We start from the raw sequence: 18,866 nt of genomic DNA on the forward strand, positions 1-18,866 counted from the left end.
CCAGGGGGATTTTGGACTGTTGTCTGCTGGAGTCACAGATCCAACAAACCCACGCAGAGATTCAGAGATCAGCACGTTATTCCATAGAAGCAAACAATAATCGATTAACATCCACCGTTTGTAAAATGAACCCAAAGGCTGATGATATTCTATATTATTCTCATTATCAACAAACCCCATGATAAAAAAACTATAATGTATTTTCTTCCTCTGTGCCATAGAGCTCCGTTGTCGTAACCCTGCACGGCAGCTGGATTCTCGCAAGATCTCGCGAAAATTGTGGGATCAAATGTCACACGAAAATCCATCTCTTCAGGCTTCGAGTAATCCGTTTGTGTCCGGCTCGCCAAATCACGGGCCGATCAGCATCCAGTGAGGAGCTGCTGCAGCTACGGGCGTGGTTTAGGTGTGCGAGACCATATCGTGTGAGACGACATGGAGAGGTGACTGTTCGTTCCAAACAACGATGCCGGCTCATGAAGAGGTTATCATAGATGCTGCAATAGCATCAGTTATATCAGAACTAGGGCTGTCAATCGATCGCATGATTGTCCATAGTTAAACGTGATTAATCACAAATGAATCCCACATTTTGTATCTGTTCAAAATGTACCTTAAAGGGCGATTTTTCAAGTATTTAATACTCTTATCAACATGGGAGTGGATAAATATGCTTGCTTTATGCAAACGTCATGGTTGGGCTTAAAATAAGTATGTAAACTAAGTAAAATACGCAAGGAAACAACTACGAAAAAACACCAACAGAAATTATGAACTGGAATATTCCTTTAAATCCTGCGTCTGCAGTTTGGAAAACAGACGCTCGTTCTCAGATTCTTCTGCTGCTCCTGGAGGCGTTTTGGCTCCATGTAAACCCTCAAAGTTACTCAATGACTTCTTTCACAACTCTTACAGCCCCCCCACACTGTCTCCCACTGTTATTCCCTCCATCCATCCTGCTCACCACTTCACTATCACTCTGCTTCACTGCTATCCCTTTTCCCCTCTTTCTCTCTCCATTTCCACACATTATTCCTTTCTCTTTTCTCTCTCTCTCCTCACGTCCTCCTCCATGAGCAAACAAAATGCCACAGATTCTCTGGCTGTCTATACGCCGCCAAACAAACAACCAAAAACAACAGCTGTAACACAATGAAATAAAGTATACCATAAATGTGAGATAACTCAGAAAATAGAGTGCATTCTAATTCCTGGCTGACTGTGCGGCTGTTTTCTCTCTCTGTGTGTTTGACAGGTTGTGAAAAGGCCGGATGACAGCAGAGAGCTCAGAGAGAGAAGAGAGCTGAGGAGAGACGGCCAAGAAGAAAAAGAAAAACGAAGAAAAAGAAGAAGAGGGGAGTTTGGCTCGTAGCGCTGGAAGTCACAAGGCGGGGGGTGAAATTGGGACCGTCTGAGCGAGTTTAAATATCTTTGAGTTAGACAGCAAGAAAAACAGCCTGAATCCGTGTGTGTGTGTGTGTGTGTGTGTGTGTGTGTGTGTGAGGATACATTTGGACAGGGTTTCTGCAGAGTTCACCAAGTTGAATTTAAGACTGTTTTAGACATTTTTAATAGCCCGTAAAATAACATTTTATGCGATCATGATGATGGATGGATGATAGAAAACCAGTAGGGACGACGTGACCCAGACTTATTTATTAGATTACATTTTTCAGTGCTTCTCCAGCAGTATTTAACAAGAATCCCTAGTAATCTTAATTAATAGGGTTGTCAAAGTTAACGCGATAATAATGCTAATAATTTGTTTCAACACGAATAATTCCTTTAATATGAAACTAAAAAAAACAAGGAATCCATCGGTACCAACCATGTCGTACTAGCTTGTCGCGAAGGAGGCTAAATAACACTCTGAACGTATGCTAAACTTTGGCGAGGAAAAACTGTCATGGCCATTTTCATAGGGGTCCCATAATGTGAATGAGAATGGGTTCTATGGGTACCCACGAGTCTCCCCTTTACAGACATGCCCACTTTATGATAATCACATGCAGTTTGGGGCAAGTCATAGTCAAGTCAGCACACTGACACACTGACAGCTGTTGTTGCCTGCTGGGCTGCAGTTTGCCATGTTATGATTTGAGCATATTGTTTTATGCTAAATGTAGTACCTGTGAGGGTTTCTGGACAATATCTGTTATTGTTTTGTGTTGTTAATTGATTTCCAAAATTAACTGTATACATACATTTGCATAAAGCAGCATATTTGTCTGCATTCATCAACATGCATGTTATTAAGAGAATTAAATACTTGACAAATCTCCCTTTAAGGTACATTTTGAACAGATAAAAACGTGCGATTAATTAATCGTGATTCAATATTTTAATCAATTGACAGCCCTACTAATTAGTCAATCGACGTGACGTAGCGGCAGAAAGCTGATGGATGGATTAACCAGTTAAAAAGTTGTGAATTCTAGGACGAGCTCCCTATAGCTGCTGTGGCTGCAGTAGTGACCGTGTTTGACTGAAACTCCACAAAAAATAATTGAACGGCCTCCTGCAGCACAATCTACCGTCACGACAATCCTACTTTCAGTTCAGTTTAGAGGTCTCCTGACATACAGAAATATTTTATAAGTAACATTACAGCCTACGGCAGCCAAGAAACTTTTTAATGCCTTCTAGATGCTTTTTTTTTTTGAGGAAACAAAATGCTTCAATGCTTTTTAACATTTTTTAAGAGCTGCAGTCACCCTGGTATAGGAAGACAGATAGGAAAGACAAAGCTCAGCCAGTCCAACAGTAATTTATTCCTGTTGCCATGGTGATGGCGGAGTAGCGCAGGATGGAAACCTGCACTGCTCCGCAGCGCAAGCTAGACTAGAGATGCCAGACACACGCCACCCAACGGCATTACCGACCGGTGGCGTCGGTAATGCCGGTCTGGGCTGGGCCGTTCACGAGTTCATGAGTTCTCTTCGTTTTGAATTACCGGTATGTTTTATGGTTGCGATGTTGCTCGAGGAGTGCAGGGCGCAGTTTGACACATATACGCACACAGAGACAGACCTGCTAAATGTCAGGTGCACCGGTGAGCCCAATGAAAATACAGTATTAAGTCGCACTCGACAGATTTTTGGTCACATACTGTATGCGTCCAAAATGGTCGTATTGTGGACCCCTGGTCTGAGTCCCGCTCTTCTTGACTGTTAAATATGCAGGTTGTACAACAAGCTGGCAACCACTTGTTGTGAAGTGAATGCAATGGAACGGGGAAGTGCTACATCTAGTGGCTGAATGTTATCAATGTTATCAATAGCGCCTTAAATGCATCTGAATCTACAAACAGCTCAATCATAAACGTATTGTTGGTCAAAGGCAGACTGCTGTAGCTTTGGCTGATTCATTAAATATTCCATCATTACACATTATACATTTGGAAAGTTAGTAGACAAATAAGGCCAAATCAACAACAACACAAGTGTAAAAGTATAATGAGTTCAACCACTGAGGATCTGATCCTGCTGTATGTCAGACCATCAGACATGTTTTAATTCAATCTCAGATTTATCCACTTATTAAACCACCTAACAGGAAGTAAACATGAAGGTTAATGAACATGAATGGGCATGTTTATTATCCACCGCACCGTAAAAACCATGAATTCTAATTAATGTAATCCTTTATTAGACAAAATACAAAACACTGCTGCCTATGTTCTATTGTCTGAAAGCCGAAGAGATGACCAGACTTCAGGCTGTGACTTTAATTCCTTAATGTTAAATGTTTTATATGTTTACTTGTTGCAGTGAAAGGTGTTCATCCACCAGGGTCTGTTTGGTTGACACTCCCGTCGGATTTCCTTAGAGTTTGGGTCGATCACCCTGTTGTTGGTCAGTTCATTTTTATCAATCGTTGGAGCATGACAGCTCGCCATGAACATCCGCTGCTTTGCTAGCTCTCTGTGACTAGAATGCTTTTGTCCACCAGGCCTGCATCCATCATCTCCTTCACTTTTTAGCAAAGGCGTGTGATCTCCTCAGAATATTAAACATTATCAATCCATCTTTTCCGCGGTTCTTGTCATCTCTGCCCTGGAGCTTGTCTCTGTTATCCCTCACTAACTTGCTAGAGAGCTATAAGCTATAACATACAGTAACTAAGTTATGATCCACCACAACTGAATAAACAGAGTAGTGTTTTATTAGTGGTACATCTATTTTCCTCAGTGAACTAAACTAAATGTTAAATGGTGTTAGGAGTTAATATAAGTTCATATAACTGAACTGCTGCCAGTTTAACAACACACACGGAGGTGTAACAGAGAGACACAGAGAGAGTTTGGTGATTCCTGGTTATTGATTGTTAGAGTCATGAAAGTCAGTGTTCAAACAACCAGATAAGCCGAGTGGGAGAGTGGAGACATCCAACAGCTGTCTGTGTGCAGCCAGGGAGGCAAGGTCACCACTGAAGACAATAATCATATAATGGAAAAAAGGTTTTTGGCTGTTTTACGCTTTAATTAATGAGACGTGTTTACTCAAAACAATGATTTTAGATGTGTCAAATGTAGATGCTGTCTGCCTATTCTATAATATGTTACAGTAAACAAGCAAGAGTGCAATTCAGAGAGACTCAAAGACGGATAATTGATATGTGATGTGTATTATTTTTATCTCTTGCCCTGAAAAAAGATTATATAAAATAATTTTCATAGACTGATTTGAAATGAGAAGAATATCATCTACAACTTCAACTTTCCTCATTCATAGTGTTTCCTGGTTTATTAACCGTATTCATTATTTATTTGTATCTAAGAAATTATATTAAAATGACATTCACTGCAGCGCTCTTTAGAGGGCGGAACAAGATGCTCATTTAAAATCTCTCTGTTCATATCTATCACAATTAAAATTTGTGTCATCAAGACAATATGGGCTTACCCCAACATGAGACCAACGGGTAAAATTGCCAGCAAGGACAAGAGGATTCCCTAAAATGCTGCTGTTCAGGTGTGAGGCTTCAACAACCCCCTCTGCTCCCCTTTCAGAATGAAGTGATGAAACCTACCAGTTTCTCTCCCGACAGGACCTCCAGCAGCTTGATGAGCATGCGTCCGTCTCTCAGGTCCATGTAGAGGTCGGTGATCCGACAGGAAACCCTGGATAGGTGCGAGTTCACCCATTTGACGAAGGTCTTCTTCTGCACCGCCTCACGCTCATCTGGACGAGAGAGAGACAGAGAAACCAGTGGTCAGTGGAAGAGGCAACAAAATGCAACGGGTTGGAGAACACGATGACAACTGAGGCAAAGCGCCATCCACTGAGTCAGAGCGTGAGAGGAAAAAGAAAGCTCTGGGTAGTAAGTGCAAAATTTGCGTCATTCACGTGAGTTGAAATATATTAACTTGAGCCAGAAATTTGTGTGACGCTGGTTCGCGAAAGCCTGTCGGCGTTGAGATTCTCCTCCTGACGTAACTGACGTCTTGATGACGTTGAATCAGAAATGGAGGGAAAAAATATTGTAACTGTCACCCAGAGCTACACCAGTACATCATATCTGTACAGACACCGGACCAAACTCTGTTTATAAATGCATGTGTATAAACCACAGACTGTCTATGGTAGAAACAACAACGTCACCGGCGTACTGTATTTATACCTAGATGACGTTATGTTGAGTGTTGATGGAGCAGCTACTCTGTTAGCATAGCCTGGCACTGGTCCATCCAAACTCCATTCAGAAAACAAGCATTTTAAAAGTCGTTTGCTTGTCGTCTTGCGGACAGACCTGACAGATCATGAATTCAGACTTTTTTACAAATTGGCATCATTATGTAGTTATTTCGGTTTGTTGCAATCAAATCACAGCACAGTCTGTTTATTTTGGGTTCGTACCGCAGTAACGCCGTGTGGTTTGCTAGATACAGTCAGTGCATGGTGCTGTATGTGTATACAACTCGCCGCCGGGTGACGTTATGAACCCAGAGACATGACGGCGTCTGGTTTTCTGACATATCTGGGACTTCTACAACATGTACAAAGCAGACACAGTGGTTATTTCTTCGATGGTTGATGGTGGAAATGGAGGAAAGAAAAGTTGTTGGTATCTATGGAGACGAGCCCCTTCTCCCCCCCCTCTGGTGCGTCTAGCGCGAATGAACACAAATGATACCGACGGTCCGACTCACTTCGGAGTACATCGAGGCGAATATTCGCTTCACTCTTGGTGTGAATGCAACATTACAGTGTCTGACAGTCCGAGCAGCAGGATTGAGTCCTGCAGGTGTGTTTGGATGTGTACGTGTTTCCTCTGAGTGTGTGTGTGTGTGTGTGTTCTCAGCATCCCATTGGCTCATTGTTCCTGGAAAGCTGGTGTGTGTGTGTTTGTATGGGAGAGGTTTCCTGTGTCTGTCAAAGCAGACTAAATCTAAACCACTGCAGTAAATATTCTCTCACACACACACACACACACACACACACACACAGATGAACTGCAGTCTGACAGCACCCACCTGCTGTCTGCAACACAACTTAGTTTATATCCCACAGGCCCACAGGGTTATTGTTTGAGTGCGTGAGTGCGTGCGTGCATGCGCGTGCGCGTGTGTGTGTACAGTATATCAGAGTGTTTCCTCAGCTGAACTATGGCTCAGTTGCCATGACAACCCAGTCGCAGGAGGAAGTTGCACAAGGAGGAGAGGGTGTGACCCCCCCACACTCATACACCCACACAGCTGTTGAATATGTGCATTTTTATACTCCATTGATTTCTGTCACTTTCTTTTCTAACCAGACACATTTACAACTAACAGCAGATTCAGACTCCGTTTCTCCTCCGTGGATTTTCAAGCGAGCAGCAGTGAGGACAGAGGTCAAATGTCACAGGTCACAGCGAGCTGATGACACAAGCACCGACACTTCAAGCCTCCTTTCAATCTTTCACATTTCGAATCTTTCTAATCTGTAAGCTTTAGATTTATTTCTCTGTCACTGCAGGAGGTCTGTTTCTTGACCCATCCATCCATCTGCAACCGCTTATCCCGTTAGGGGTCGCGGGGGGGGGGCTGGAGCCGATCCCAGCCGACATTGGGCGAAGGCAGGGTACACCCTGGACAGGTCGCCAGTCCATCGCAGGGCTGACACATAGAGACAGAAAAACCATTCACGCTCACATTCACACCTACGGGCAATTTAGAGTCCACAATTAACCTAACCTGCATGTCTTTGAACTGTGGGAGGAAACCGGAGTACCCGACACTTTCAAACGTTTACATCATCAGACAACTCGAGACAGCTGCAGAGTTGGTCATCTGAGAGTTGAAGACACTGTACTGTAAATGTGGTTTTAATGAACTCAAATGATGAATTTCAGCTGACAAGAGGCGTCCATGTTTGTTTGCTTTTTCTGTCAATTTCGTATTATTAAGGGCCGAGTCTGATACATGAGACTTCTCCGAAAAATCTGAGTTTCCCCACTAGCTGTATATACGACTCACAAGACATGAATGTGGCATTAACATATATCTTACAGTGGCATTAAATAGCATAAATTGGACTTGTGGGTACCATAGAACCCATTTTCATCCGCATATCTTGAGGTCAGAGGTCAAGGGACCCCTTTGAAAATGGCCATGACAGTTTTTCCTCGCCAAAATTTAGCGTAACTTCGTAGTGTTATTTAGCGTTTTTCCCAACAAGCTAATATGACATGGTTGGTACCGATTGATTTTGGCGTTTTAGTTTCAGATGATATCTTCACCATAGCTTGAAAACTCAGCCCGCAACAACCTCTCAAAGACAGAATAGCCTCCGGGCCCGCTGGCAGGCCGTCGGAGCGTTAAAGGGTAACTAAACTACACAAAGAAAACAAACAAAAATAAGCAAATCGTGACACACAAGATGGACAACAGTCACAACAGTCGGGTCAGAGTGCATAAACTGAAAATGAGACATGAATAAACTCGATTTGACCTCTGGAAGGACACTGGACTCTCTCTCTCTCTCTCTCTCTCTCTCTCACACACACAGACACACACACAAGTGATAAGAACCCCTGAGTGTTTTATACATGCAAACAAACATTCATACAAGTCCACGACCTTCAGACAGTGTGTGTTAGCTCGGAGCAGGACAATAGCATCAGTGTTCACTGGCATTCAGCAGCGTTATCACTCAGCACAAACACACTGCTGGAAATATGTGGACAAGACGTCACGGCGTCTACGATCTGTCGGTCGTCCGCAGAGAGAGAAGCAACTAGAAGGACTGAACGGAGCCAGAAACACTAAATATGCTACAGTTAACAGTCTGAAATCCTTGACTTGTGGGTGTTGCTGATCAGTGTCGGTTAACTGCTCAGTTTACTCAGACACTTGCAGAAGTGTCAAACTTTTTTAACGGGCAGAGTTCACCCAGTTTTTGGACTCCGTCCTCACCAGAGAAACAACGCCATCGGTTGTTTGTTTAACTTAAAACCACCTGTTTGCATTTCCATAGGAAGCGGCCTCTCTCAGACGCAGAGGAAGAAGTAGAGTGACGTTATTATAGTTATAGTTGTAGCGGGCTCAGTTTTAGAGCTAGAGTGAAGATATTGGCAACATATGAAACTAGAAAAACTGAAGGAATCCATTGGTACCATTGGTGTCATACTGGCTTGTCGCAAAGGAGCTTAAATAACACTACAAAATTGCGCTAAATTTTGTTGAGGAAAAGCTGGCATGGCCATTTCCAAAGGTTTCCCTTGACCTCTGACTTCCAGATATGTGAATGTAAATGGGTTCTATGGGTACCCACGAGTCTCCCCTTTACAGACATGCCCACTTTATGATAAGCACATGCAGTTTGGGGCAAGTCATAGTCAAGTCAGCACACTGACACACTGAAACACTGACAGCTGTTGTTGCCTAATGCTAAATGCAGTACCTGTGAGGGTTTCTGGACAATATTTGTCATTGTTTTGTGTTGATAATTGATTTCCAATAATAAATATATACATACATTTTCATAAAGCAGCATATTTGTCCACTAACATGTTGATAAGATTCTTAAATACTTGACAAATCTCCCTTTAAGGTACATTTTGAACAGATAAAAAAATGTGATTATTTTGGTCTATGGACAATCATGCAATAAATCAGGATTAAATATTTTAATCGATTGACAGCCCTAATCAGAACGTGTGTGGGTGTGTTATCTGTCCTCATTTCTGAGAAGCTGTGTTTTGTGATTAGCAGTGTGTCTTATCTCCATCTTCATGCTGCTTCCTCCTGCATTTTCTGCACGCAGGGGAGTGTGTCCACTACATGATATTTGGCCTCTGTGTGTGTGTGTGTGTGTGTGTGTGTGTGTGTGTGTGTGTGTGTGTGTGTGTGTGTGTGTGTGTGTGTGTGTGTGTGTTGGGGCTTCCCCTTCCTGTGCTGAAAAAGAAGCAGATGCTCGTCCCAGCAGGGAAACGTGTTTACACTCAAATACAGACACACAAAAAAACTGCTCGACTATACCCATGGAGCACGGGCTCGGAGTGTGTGTGTGTGTGTGTGTGTGTGTGTGTGTGTGTGTGTGTGTGTGTGTGTGTGTGTGTGTGTTTAAAATGCAGGAATAGTATAAATAAGAATATTACTTGAAGTGTATAGTGTAAATTAGAGTATAGTAGTACTCTATGTCTGACACACTGAGGATGTTTAACATGAAATCATCTTTCTTAAAACATAGAGTCTTCCTCAATTAATATTGAGCCGCATCATCCAATAAAGCGCTCCAACGTTCCCCTCAGTGTTACTCTCAACTCACCATTTACATCTTCTCTTTCTGGGAAAATCACTTGTATTTTTTAAAAACTACAATTCCCTAGAGCTGCACCATGCAGCTTGGTAGTAATCAGTTGAAGTTCTTCAGGTTTGCAAAGAGGGCTGCAGATAGGATAAGAGGATATTATCTAGTGCAGCCAAACTAGTAATGAAACACCTTTTTTTTTTCTCGGATTCAAATGAGAAATAATTAAAACTGATAACCTGATAATTTTCTGGCGAGACCTGAAATAATCTTCGTAATAACTAACAAACTAAAGATCGTATACATTCACTGAACGAAGATTATGGAAATAATAATGCACATTTATCGCTTAAAAATGTTATCAAAACTCATTTTCATCCCAAAACTATCTTGGGATTGTCCGCCATTTTTGTTTTGTTTTGAGGGAAAGACGTTTGGCTATAAAATAACGTCGGCATCTCACAATTTTAGAGCCGCTATTTTGAAACTAATGTTTTGTGCTGTGGACCAACGTAGCTATTAAACATGTTGATGTGATACTGGGTTGGTGGTTCCCTTTTTATTCAAATGAGTACACATTCTTTCATTTTTAAAATACTCAAACATTATTGACCATGTTTTTCATCAATATCCATCGATCCATTGATTACCTACGATTATGAGAAATACTATATATTATCTATGAATATTCTGTGAAACATTTCTCATGATTGTCTGTCATATTATGTTAATGTAATACTGTCTTACTACATTATAAACTATATTATATTTTTATGATGTTGATTTATTTATAGAGTGCTCCAGGGATGACGTATTTTTGGAGTCCAACCAGGAAGTTGGCATCGTCCTGGGTTCCCTCGACAAAAAAGCCAATGGGATTGTTCCATTCCAGTTCACATAACGAGGCTGTAATGGCGGGCGAGTCGGCGTGATGACGTTTAGTAGTCTCATTTAGCCACTTGTTAGCAACTGCCTTTTTAAAGACACATAAAGGCTTCAAAATTCACAAGTGGGATATTTACTGACATTTTATATAGTAGAACAAAACGTTAAAATCTCTTCAGCTTGTGTTAACCACAGACCTTATTTCATGCATTTAACCAGGAAACCTGTTCAAAAAACCCATTGACTTCCAGACGAGTGAACCGGATGTGCTAAAATGCTAACTCACTTCTGGGTTTTAGGACTCATTCCTGTATCAGTCTATACCGACAACACTAAGTATCATTACTTTATATATTAGTCTAGTGTAAGCTGTTAACATATACAGTATACTAGACTTGCTGACTCGCTGCTATTTACCACAAACATTGCCACTTTACCTCAGAACTTTAATAGTCTTCAATTGCTCATGTATAGTTTCTGTTTTTACTTATATTCTTATTTTAGTTGTATATACCTGTTATTGTCATTATTGATGTAGTTTTACTTCCCTATTTATCTGAACTTATTTCTGTCTTTGTATTGTTGCAGCACCTGAATTGCCCCTCTGGGGATCAGTAAAGGTTTATCTTGTCAGTCAAAGTGGCAGTAGAGGAAGTGGTGGCACTGTCAAGTTCAGGAGTAGTTTAGCTTGCGTTCAGCACTGGAATGGAGCAGTGAACAATAGTGTCGCACGGTATACCGATACTAGAAAGGTATCGTGACACCATGCCGTTAAAAACGGTACGATACCCCGTTTTATTAGTACCGCTACTTAAAGAATGACAGCGTTTTAATACGAGCTTTGAGTTGCTTCGATGTGCGGCCGCGGGGCCATGTGTGTGTGTGTGTGTGTGTGTGTGTGTGTGTGTGTGTGCAGCACTTTGCTTTCGAGGACGTCGTTAGGATTGGGATCCAGCGGGAGCAGGAAGTTATAACTTTACTGCTGGTGGAGCAAGCGTACAAAAAATAAACTGTAGTGATAAGCAGAAGGATGGCGTCAACAAGTGAAGTTGAAAACAAGATTAAAGCAGGTCATAAATCTCTCACTGGCGGCTCAGTCTCTATCAGCAGAACTCCCTTAAAAAAAATAATAACAGGGTAGCTCTAATTACCGGTCAAATGTACCGATAACATTAGATTCACCATCTTTTCTGAATCTGCTCAAGCATCGCCTGTAATTCGGCAGACACATAATCCACCAAAGGGCACGTGTTAAAGTTTTATTTTACCGTGTGTCTCTGTAACATGAAATAGACGGAGAGAAGTTATAAGAAACATATAAATAAGAATACAGATGAAATGTAAATATGTGTGCATTATCAAAAATAAATGCAAATATAAAATGAACTATCAAAAAAAACATAAACTCAAGTATAGGGGACATCAGATTACTGCATACTATTTAGTTTTTTTTTAATTAATACATTTTTAAATTTTAACATTTTTATTTATTTAAAAAATAATTTTAAGTTTTAATAATTTTACTTTTCCTGATGTTTAAGATTTTTGCTGTGGTATCGTTTCAGTATCAGTATCAAGATATTTAGGCAGGGTACCGTGTCAAAGTCAGAATTTTGGTATCTGTCACGATACCAAAATTCGGACTTTGACACGATTCACACGGATTCTTCATTGTTGGAGGCGATGAAGAAACCACGCTGCCCTCTATTTATATTTCCGGTACTGTTAGTTTTGTAGTTAAAGTGATTTTGAGACACAACTCAGTTTGTAACAGACTATAGCATGGCACGCTGTGAAGAGAGAGATGGAGGTAAAGAAAGGAGAGGAGAGAAAAGACAAAAAGCAGAGATGAAGCTAGAAAAAGTCAAATGATTTGACTGAAAAAATTTAGATTTGACTGACTATTCGGACAGTATAAATGTGTTACGTGAAGGTTGTTTTATGACAGAGTAAAACCAAATCAAGGCTCTAGGGCTTATCAACGGGGACGGCACTAATATTTATCATCATTTTGAGCCTTTATAATAAAACCACCAAATCATTACTCGGCAGATTAACCGATGCTGAAAATACATTTCAGCTGCAGCTGGCAGAAGTCATTTCAGGTGACTGTTAGCATTGAGCTAAATAAAGTGGTCTCACCTGCTAATGCTGAGCTAAACACACACCCACCCACCCCCACACACAGCGAAGCAAAACTCAATGTCAACGGCTTCAATTACCTGCTCTGGCTTTATGGATACTGCTGAATCCACAACACACAGCAGAATGTGTGTGTGTGTGTGTGTGTGTGTGTGTGTGTGTGTGTGTTTCATTAGAGAGGAGACAGTGATGCATTGATGGAGTGTCTCTCTGTGGGTCAATAACACACACACACACACACACACACACACATACACATAATTACAGTGGAAGATGACCTTAACCTGAGCCTGAGGAAACAGAAACACACACATAGTCCAGACAGGGGTGTAGCCTTGTTTGTCTCCACTGGGACAAAAACCCCCGAAAAGAAATCAATGTCTCCGCCCACTTTAGATGAGCGCCTCTCTCTCTCTCACAAACACTCACACAAAGACAGAGGAATGTAGAGCCTGGACATCATGTGAGGGGCATCATTCCTCGTATCATCGTGTGAATGTGTCACTCTCATAAATCACACAAACACAGAACAATTGTCAATGCATCATGGGAAGTCAAGGTTGTGATATGACAAGAATTCATAACAGAGTTCATAGAGTTTTACACACACACACACACACACACACACACACACACACACACACACACAAGCGAGGTTTGTGAGGGCGGATAAGAAAATGTCTGCTTGTTACTGGTAGCAGCTCATAAATATTATATTTAAATTGGACCATTTTAATTCACACACACACAAAAAAAAATCCCCTAAAATGAAAAAGTAATCCGTGTCTTTCTTCAGAGCTTTAAAAAGTAGGAGGAAAGATGGGAGAAAAGAAAGGAAAGGAAAGAACAGTAAGAGAGGAAATTAAGGGAAAAGGGATGAGAGGAAATGAAAAGAAAGAAAGGAAAGGAAGAACGAACGAGGAAAGAAAAAGAATAGCGAGAAAGGGAAGGAAAGAATCAGAGAATAAAAGAAAGAGAAGATAAAGAGAAGAGGAAAGGAAATGGAAGAACACATGAGGAAGGGAAATAGGATGAGAGGAAAGGGAAGGAAAAGACAATAGAGGAAATGAAAAGACAACAAAAGAAAGGACAAGAGATGAAGGGAAAGCAAGAAGAATGGTGGGAAGGGAAGCGTGGAAAGGAAGTAAGAACATGATCCAGCTGTAGAGAAGCTTTTCTGTGTCTCCAAATGAAAAGAGGAAAAACAAGCTTTAGAAAAGAGACTGAAGTGGAGAAACGGTCACTTCAACTGTTTTCAACCCACAAACAGAAAACGATATATTTCTGTCCTGAACTGAGCCTTCGGGCCTTCAGGCAGTGCTCCTCCTCCTCCTCCTCCTCCTCCTCCTCCTCCTCCTCCTCCTCCTCCTCCTCCTCCTCCTCCTCCTCCTCCTCCTCCTCCTCCTCAGCTGTGTTCAAACCAAGCCGGCTCCACCAATCAACTGCTTTCATTTATAGATTAGGTCAAGGTCAGGGGTCAAGGTCACTGGAGACACAGCCTGACCATCAAATAAACAGGAGGCGGGGCCCCCACGTCCACGTCGAAACAAACACATCCTCTAAAAATGTGTGTGTGTATGTGTGTGTGTGTGTGTGTGTGTGTGTGTGTGTGTGTGCGTGTGTGCGTGTGTGCGTGTGTGTGTGTTGGTGGGGGATTTTGGGGGGAAATGTCTGAACAGTTCGTTATGCTTTTAATGTTCGCTCCCTCAGCCAATAATGACTAATACTCAGTTCTGTGTAGGTGTTAACATGCACAGGCAAGTGCACACACACACACACACACACACATACACAGACACACACACGCCTACTATAAACCCCAGAGGTGGAGATTATACACAAGAGGAGGAGGAGGAGGAGGAGGAGGAGGAGGAGGAGGAGGAGGAGGAGGAGGAGGAGGAGGAAGTGGGTGAGAAGCTTGTCATATAAAAGCAGTAAAGTATTTTTGGTAAGAGTGATAAATAAACACATTATTCATTTACATGAACACACGTATAGTTTAAAACCACATAGAAGAGGTGAAGGACAGTTTCTCTTTGGGATATCTGTGGACAAAATGTCCCACCTGTGCACTCCAGCAGGACAGTCATTGAGAACGGTGAACAGAATTTTTGTCTCTTCCGGAAATGTAAAAAAATAAACTGGGCGACCCGACCCCCTGAGTCACACAGATCTGGGAAGAGCTCACATTTTCTTTTAATATCTGGTGAATTGTTTTACTTAATAATGTAATTAATGCTGTTAAAACACAACATTTATATTATTTATAACATGTGAAATATTAAAAAGCCTGCTAATGGTAATTTTTACTAAGGAGAGTATCAACAGGAAATGCTTTTATTTTGAAGTGTGAGGAAGTAACCTGTTGTCGCTTGCTTTAGTGATGATACGTTTATGAAACGACTAGTGCAGAAATCCGTTTTCTTTAAACTTCACAGAGGAAATGAAAACACTGCCGAGTTGCCCTTGAGCAAGGCCCTTAACCGCCAAACTGGGCAGCTTCTGAATGTGTCAAGGAGTGCAAGAAGACTCTGGTGGTTCTCTGGTGGTGGTGGTGCTTTTTTGGCTGGACCGTGGAGCGATCGCCTCGCTTCCCAGCATTGGAGGCTTGATGGGCAGCCACTAGACACAATGCTAGAGGCAAAGAGGAAAATGGTTGTCAAACACCACTTTGTTTCATGTACGTATCACAACAACGGCTTGTATATCCGCCGTCCTCGGTCTTCCGGTTTCCCTTTTTGAATGACAAATTTCAGTCTACCGCCGCCTGTTGGCGTGGAGAGTTATTTCGTAGAACGTACGTGCTGGTTGGCCATCGGCTGTCGTCTTTGCGATGTGTTCGAGTGCAACTTTTTGAGGCGACGCAGCTGGTGGCCTTTGTCGCCGCTAGTTCTTTGATGTCGGCTTGGTGTGTCGCCAGCTTAACAAAAAAGTGTCAGAGTGAGAGAGGACGAGGAGGAGGAGGAGGAGAGCCAAGACTGTAGACTGTGTGCGTTAGACAGGACGAACATATCAAACATCTGTTTCCACTAACAGACAGAGGGTCACACACACACACACACACACACACACACACACACACACACACAGCTCTGTTCAGTCTCCCATGTCTGTGGTGTGTTTCCAAATCCAACCCAGTTCTGGGCCATTCACGGTGGATCGCATGACATTAGCCAAACTCACACACACACACACACACACACACACACACACACACACGCACACGCACACGCACACACACACACACACACACACACACACGCACACGCACACACCAGCGATCACATAACCTTATCAAAATACACACTTCCAGTTTTGCAATTCCAGGATTCCAGCATTCCTCATCTCCCACAGGAGGAGCAGGGAGGCCGCCGAATATTACCCTTACTCCGTGTGTGTGTGTTTATGTATGTGACTTCATATCAGTCGAACGCTGGAGTATTTGCTTCATTGTTAACGCAACGATTAATCCTCATTGGCCTGGCCGTCCCTCTTTAACTGTTTCAGTGGATCGAGGAGGTCATGATGTGTCTTCGAATGAAGAAACTGAGATTCACCTTAAATGGATAATTAAAAAAACATTATGTAGCAGATATGTAGAGTAGCTGTTTTGTTATATTTTTGTTCATTTTTGCTACAGCTAACAGGGTGAGGTAAGCCGACATTAAATAATTAATATCGCAATTTAAATATTTTTCTCGGTAGAATAGTTCTGCTTAAAAATATATAACCTGCATCAGGAGTTTCCTTTGATGGTTTCCTTCAAAAAGAGTCTATAGTGTCTAATCCTGTTTTGTATAATATCTGTGGAGAGCGGTGTCAGTGTGGATCTGCTACGGTAGAAAGCTTCCGAGAGGATTTAGACATCCATTTCCAGCAGGAACAAAATAGTCCTAGCCAACAACAGAGGTCTGGAGTGAAGGCTGCCCTGCAGAATCATGTGTAAAAAAAAGATGCTAAATGAGTTTGAATGGTCAGGAATAAACTAAATCCAGAAAATAAAAACCTAGAAGTAACATGTTTCTCAACATCCGGCAGCACAGACAGCAGGAGAGCGACAGATCCTTTCAACCAATCACAGGACACAATGCTGAGTCTGCCCGAAGGCTCAGCCAATTACACTGACCTCTGTCATTGTCTGAAATATGAGAGCAGATTCTAAGTGAATGGATGTGAATGAGACACACACACACACACACACACCCACACAGTGCTGCAGTGTATTCCCATCGGAGGAGAAAGTGAGCCAGAATTAGGAACAGAGGACTATTGAGAGCTGCTCAACACACTGACTGACTGATTATCAGCCTGTTAAACTGACTAAGGCCAGATGTCCTGTTGACTCAGTGTCATTTTCAGCCTCAACAGTTTTTAGAGTTTATTTGGGTCGAGTCCAAGTCCGGTCTCAAAGTCTTCAGAGTCAAACGGCAAGTTCATTAATTCAATTAAAGTGTTCCGGGTCTCTGAATGCTGATCATTTAAAGGGACTGTAACTTTTTACACGTATTTAAACGTTTTGCCGTGATGTGTGAACAGGTTGTAACCTAACCTAAAAAAAATTACACCATCTGCGGCTGTCTGGGCTTCCTCTATCAGTTTGTAGACTGCTTTTAATGTGAAAAATATGGGCCATATTTTTTCGGCAAAATCCAACGGATGTGACGTCATGAACGCTTGTGAGTATCTTAGCCGTTGTCAACGTCCGGTTAGAAACGGAGACCGCTAACGGCAACAAAGGACTACAACACAAACTACACGGAAGCATAAAAAAGTATCTAGTAAAAAATATCTAGTGGAGCCCGTCTGGCAAAACAGGAATGTGACCAACGTCGGGGGGAAAGTGTTGTGGGAGTGTGTGTGTACACGTGGGAAGTGAGTGGTGAAGCAAGAGAGAGAGAGCAATGGCGAGTGTTGAAGCAGGAAAAGTTAACACTAGAATCAACATTGATTCATGGAGGGACCTTCATTTAGTAAGCTAACATTACTCCCAAGCATGTGAAATATAGAGTGATATTACGCTTTTAGCTGCTAATGTTGCTAACATTAATCAACATGATACCTGTCAATCACATTCAGTCTCGTGTGTGTCGGTATAGTGCGAGTGCAAGCAACAGGACGCTGACTGTTGATGACTTGTTGACGGCCACAGGTGTCACTGTTAACAAGCAATCTCTGATTCTTACAGAGTCCCTTTAAATTACACGGTATTTGAACATGTTCATTTCAGAGCTGATCCACTTATGCAGTTCACATTGTGACCAGGTCTTAGTGGTTCAGGCATGGTCGGGAGAAATATGTGAAATTTGCACCCAAAAATCTGATGGGATTTTGTAGGGAACTCGTTCCGAGATGCATTAAACTTTTAACTTGCAGTTCTTATTTCTGTTAACAGTAACTCATGACAAACGAGAGAAAAGAATCATGCAGTTCCCGTTCTTAGTGATGATGTTATTCCACCTTCAACATGTCTTGAGTTAATGTCACTGAGCAGAACACCGACAGGACGGAGCTTGTTTGTGAGTTCACATTTCAGAAATCAGCCTCCTCTCACAGACACATTCATCTCGTGTTTGCTCATCTGATTCCGAGCTGGACTTAGGGATACAAATGTTTGTTTTTCAAAATGGGTGAGCCAGAGAGGGAAACTAAAATAGACTTCACTTCTGGTCCTTATTTCATTGAAGTTCAATGTGGAAAAACCTCAGAAACTCTCAGGTAGTAGCACACACATACTGCTGACATTTCAGCATTGGCCTGAGAATATTGACAGACTGAAAAGTCATCTTGCTAAGGAAGGTTTGCAGTTGCATCACATGGAACTTGTCACCATTAAAAGTATGCTGAATTAGCTATTAGCAGATCCTGTTAGTAGTCTACCCATGGATGTACAAACAACTATCACTGGATTACATTGGTACTGAAGAAAACTTAAAATCATGATGATTCTCAGGCTAATAGTGAATTGTTACAAACAAGCTAAAACAGAAGCAGTCCGTATGTAGTCTAAGTGTTTAGCTTAGTTTACCACGTATCTTAACATTTTTGTAAACTAACTTATCTGCCGACTCCCTCAACCAGCGGTACCTGCAGCAGTGAATCACATCA

At 41.9% G+C, this 18,866-nt stretch overlaps 1 protein-coding gene across 4 annotated transcripts in view; it reads right to left on the bottom strand.

Moving 5' to 3' along the window:
• The window catches only part of LOC141773666 (spectrin beta chain, non-erythrocytic 1-like), a 149,520-nt gene that overhangs the window by 56,756 nt on the left and 73,898 nt on the right, over positions 1 to 18,866 (bottom strand). For all 4 annotated transcript variants that reach the window (XM_074645578.1, XM_074645577.1, XM_074645576.1 and 1 more), the window contains one exon: positions 5,032 to 5,183. In XM_074645578.1, the coding sequence (XP_074501679.1) occupies positions 5,032 to 5,183 (152 nt within the window). The remainder of the gene's footprint in view (positions 1 to 5,031; positions 5,184 to 18,866) is intronic.

Source organism: Sebastes fasciatus, chromosome 9 (assembly GCF_043250625.1).
Source record: "Sebastes fasciatus isolate fSebFas1 chromosome 9, fSebFas1.pri, whole genome shotgun sequence".
Lineage (NCBI taxonomy): Eukaryota > Metazoa > Chordata > Actinopteri > Perciformes > Sebastidae > Sebastes > Sebastes fasciatus.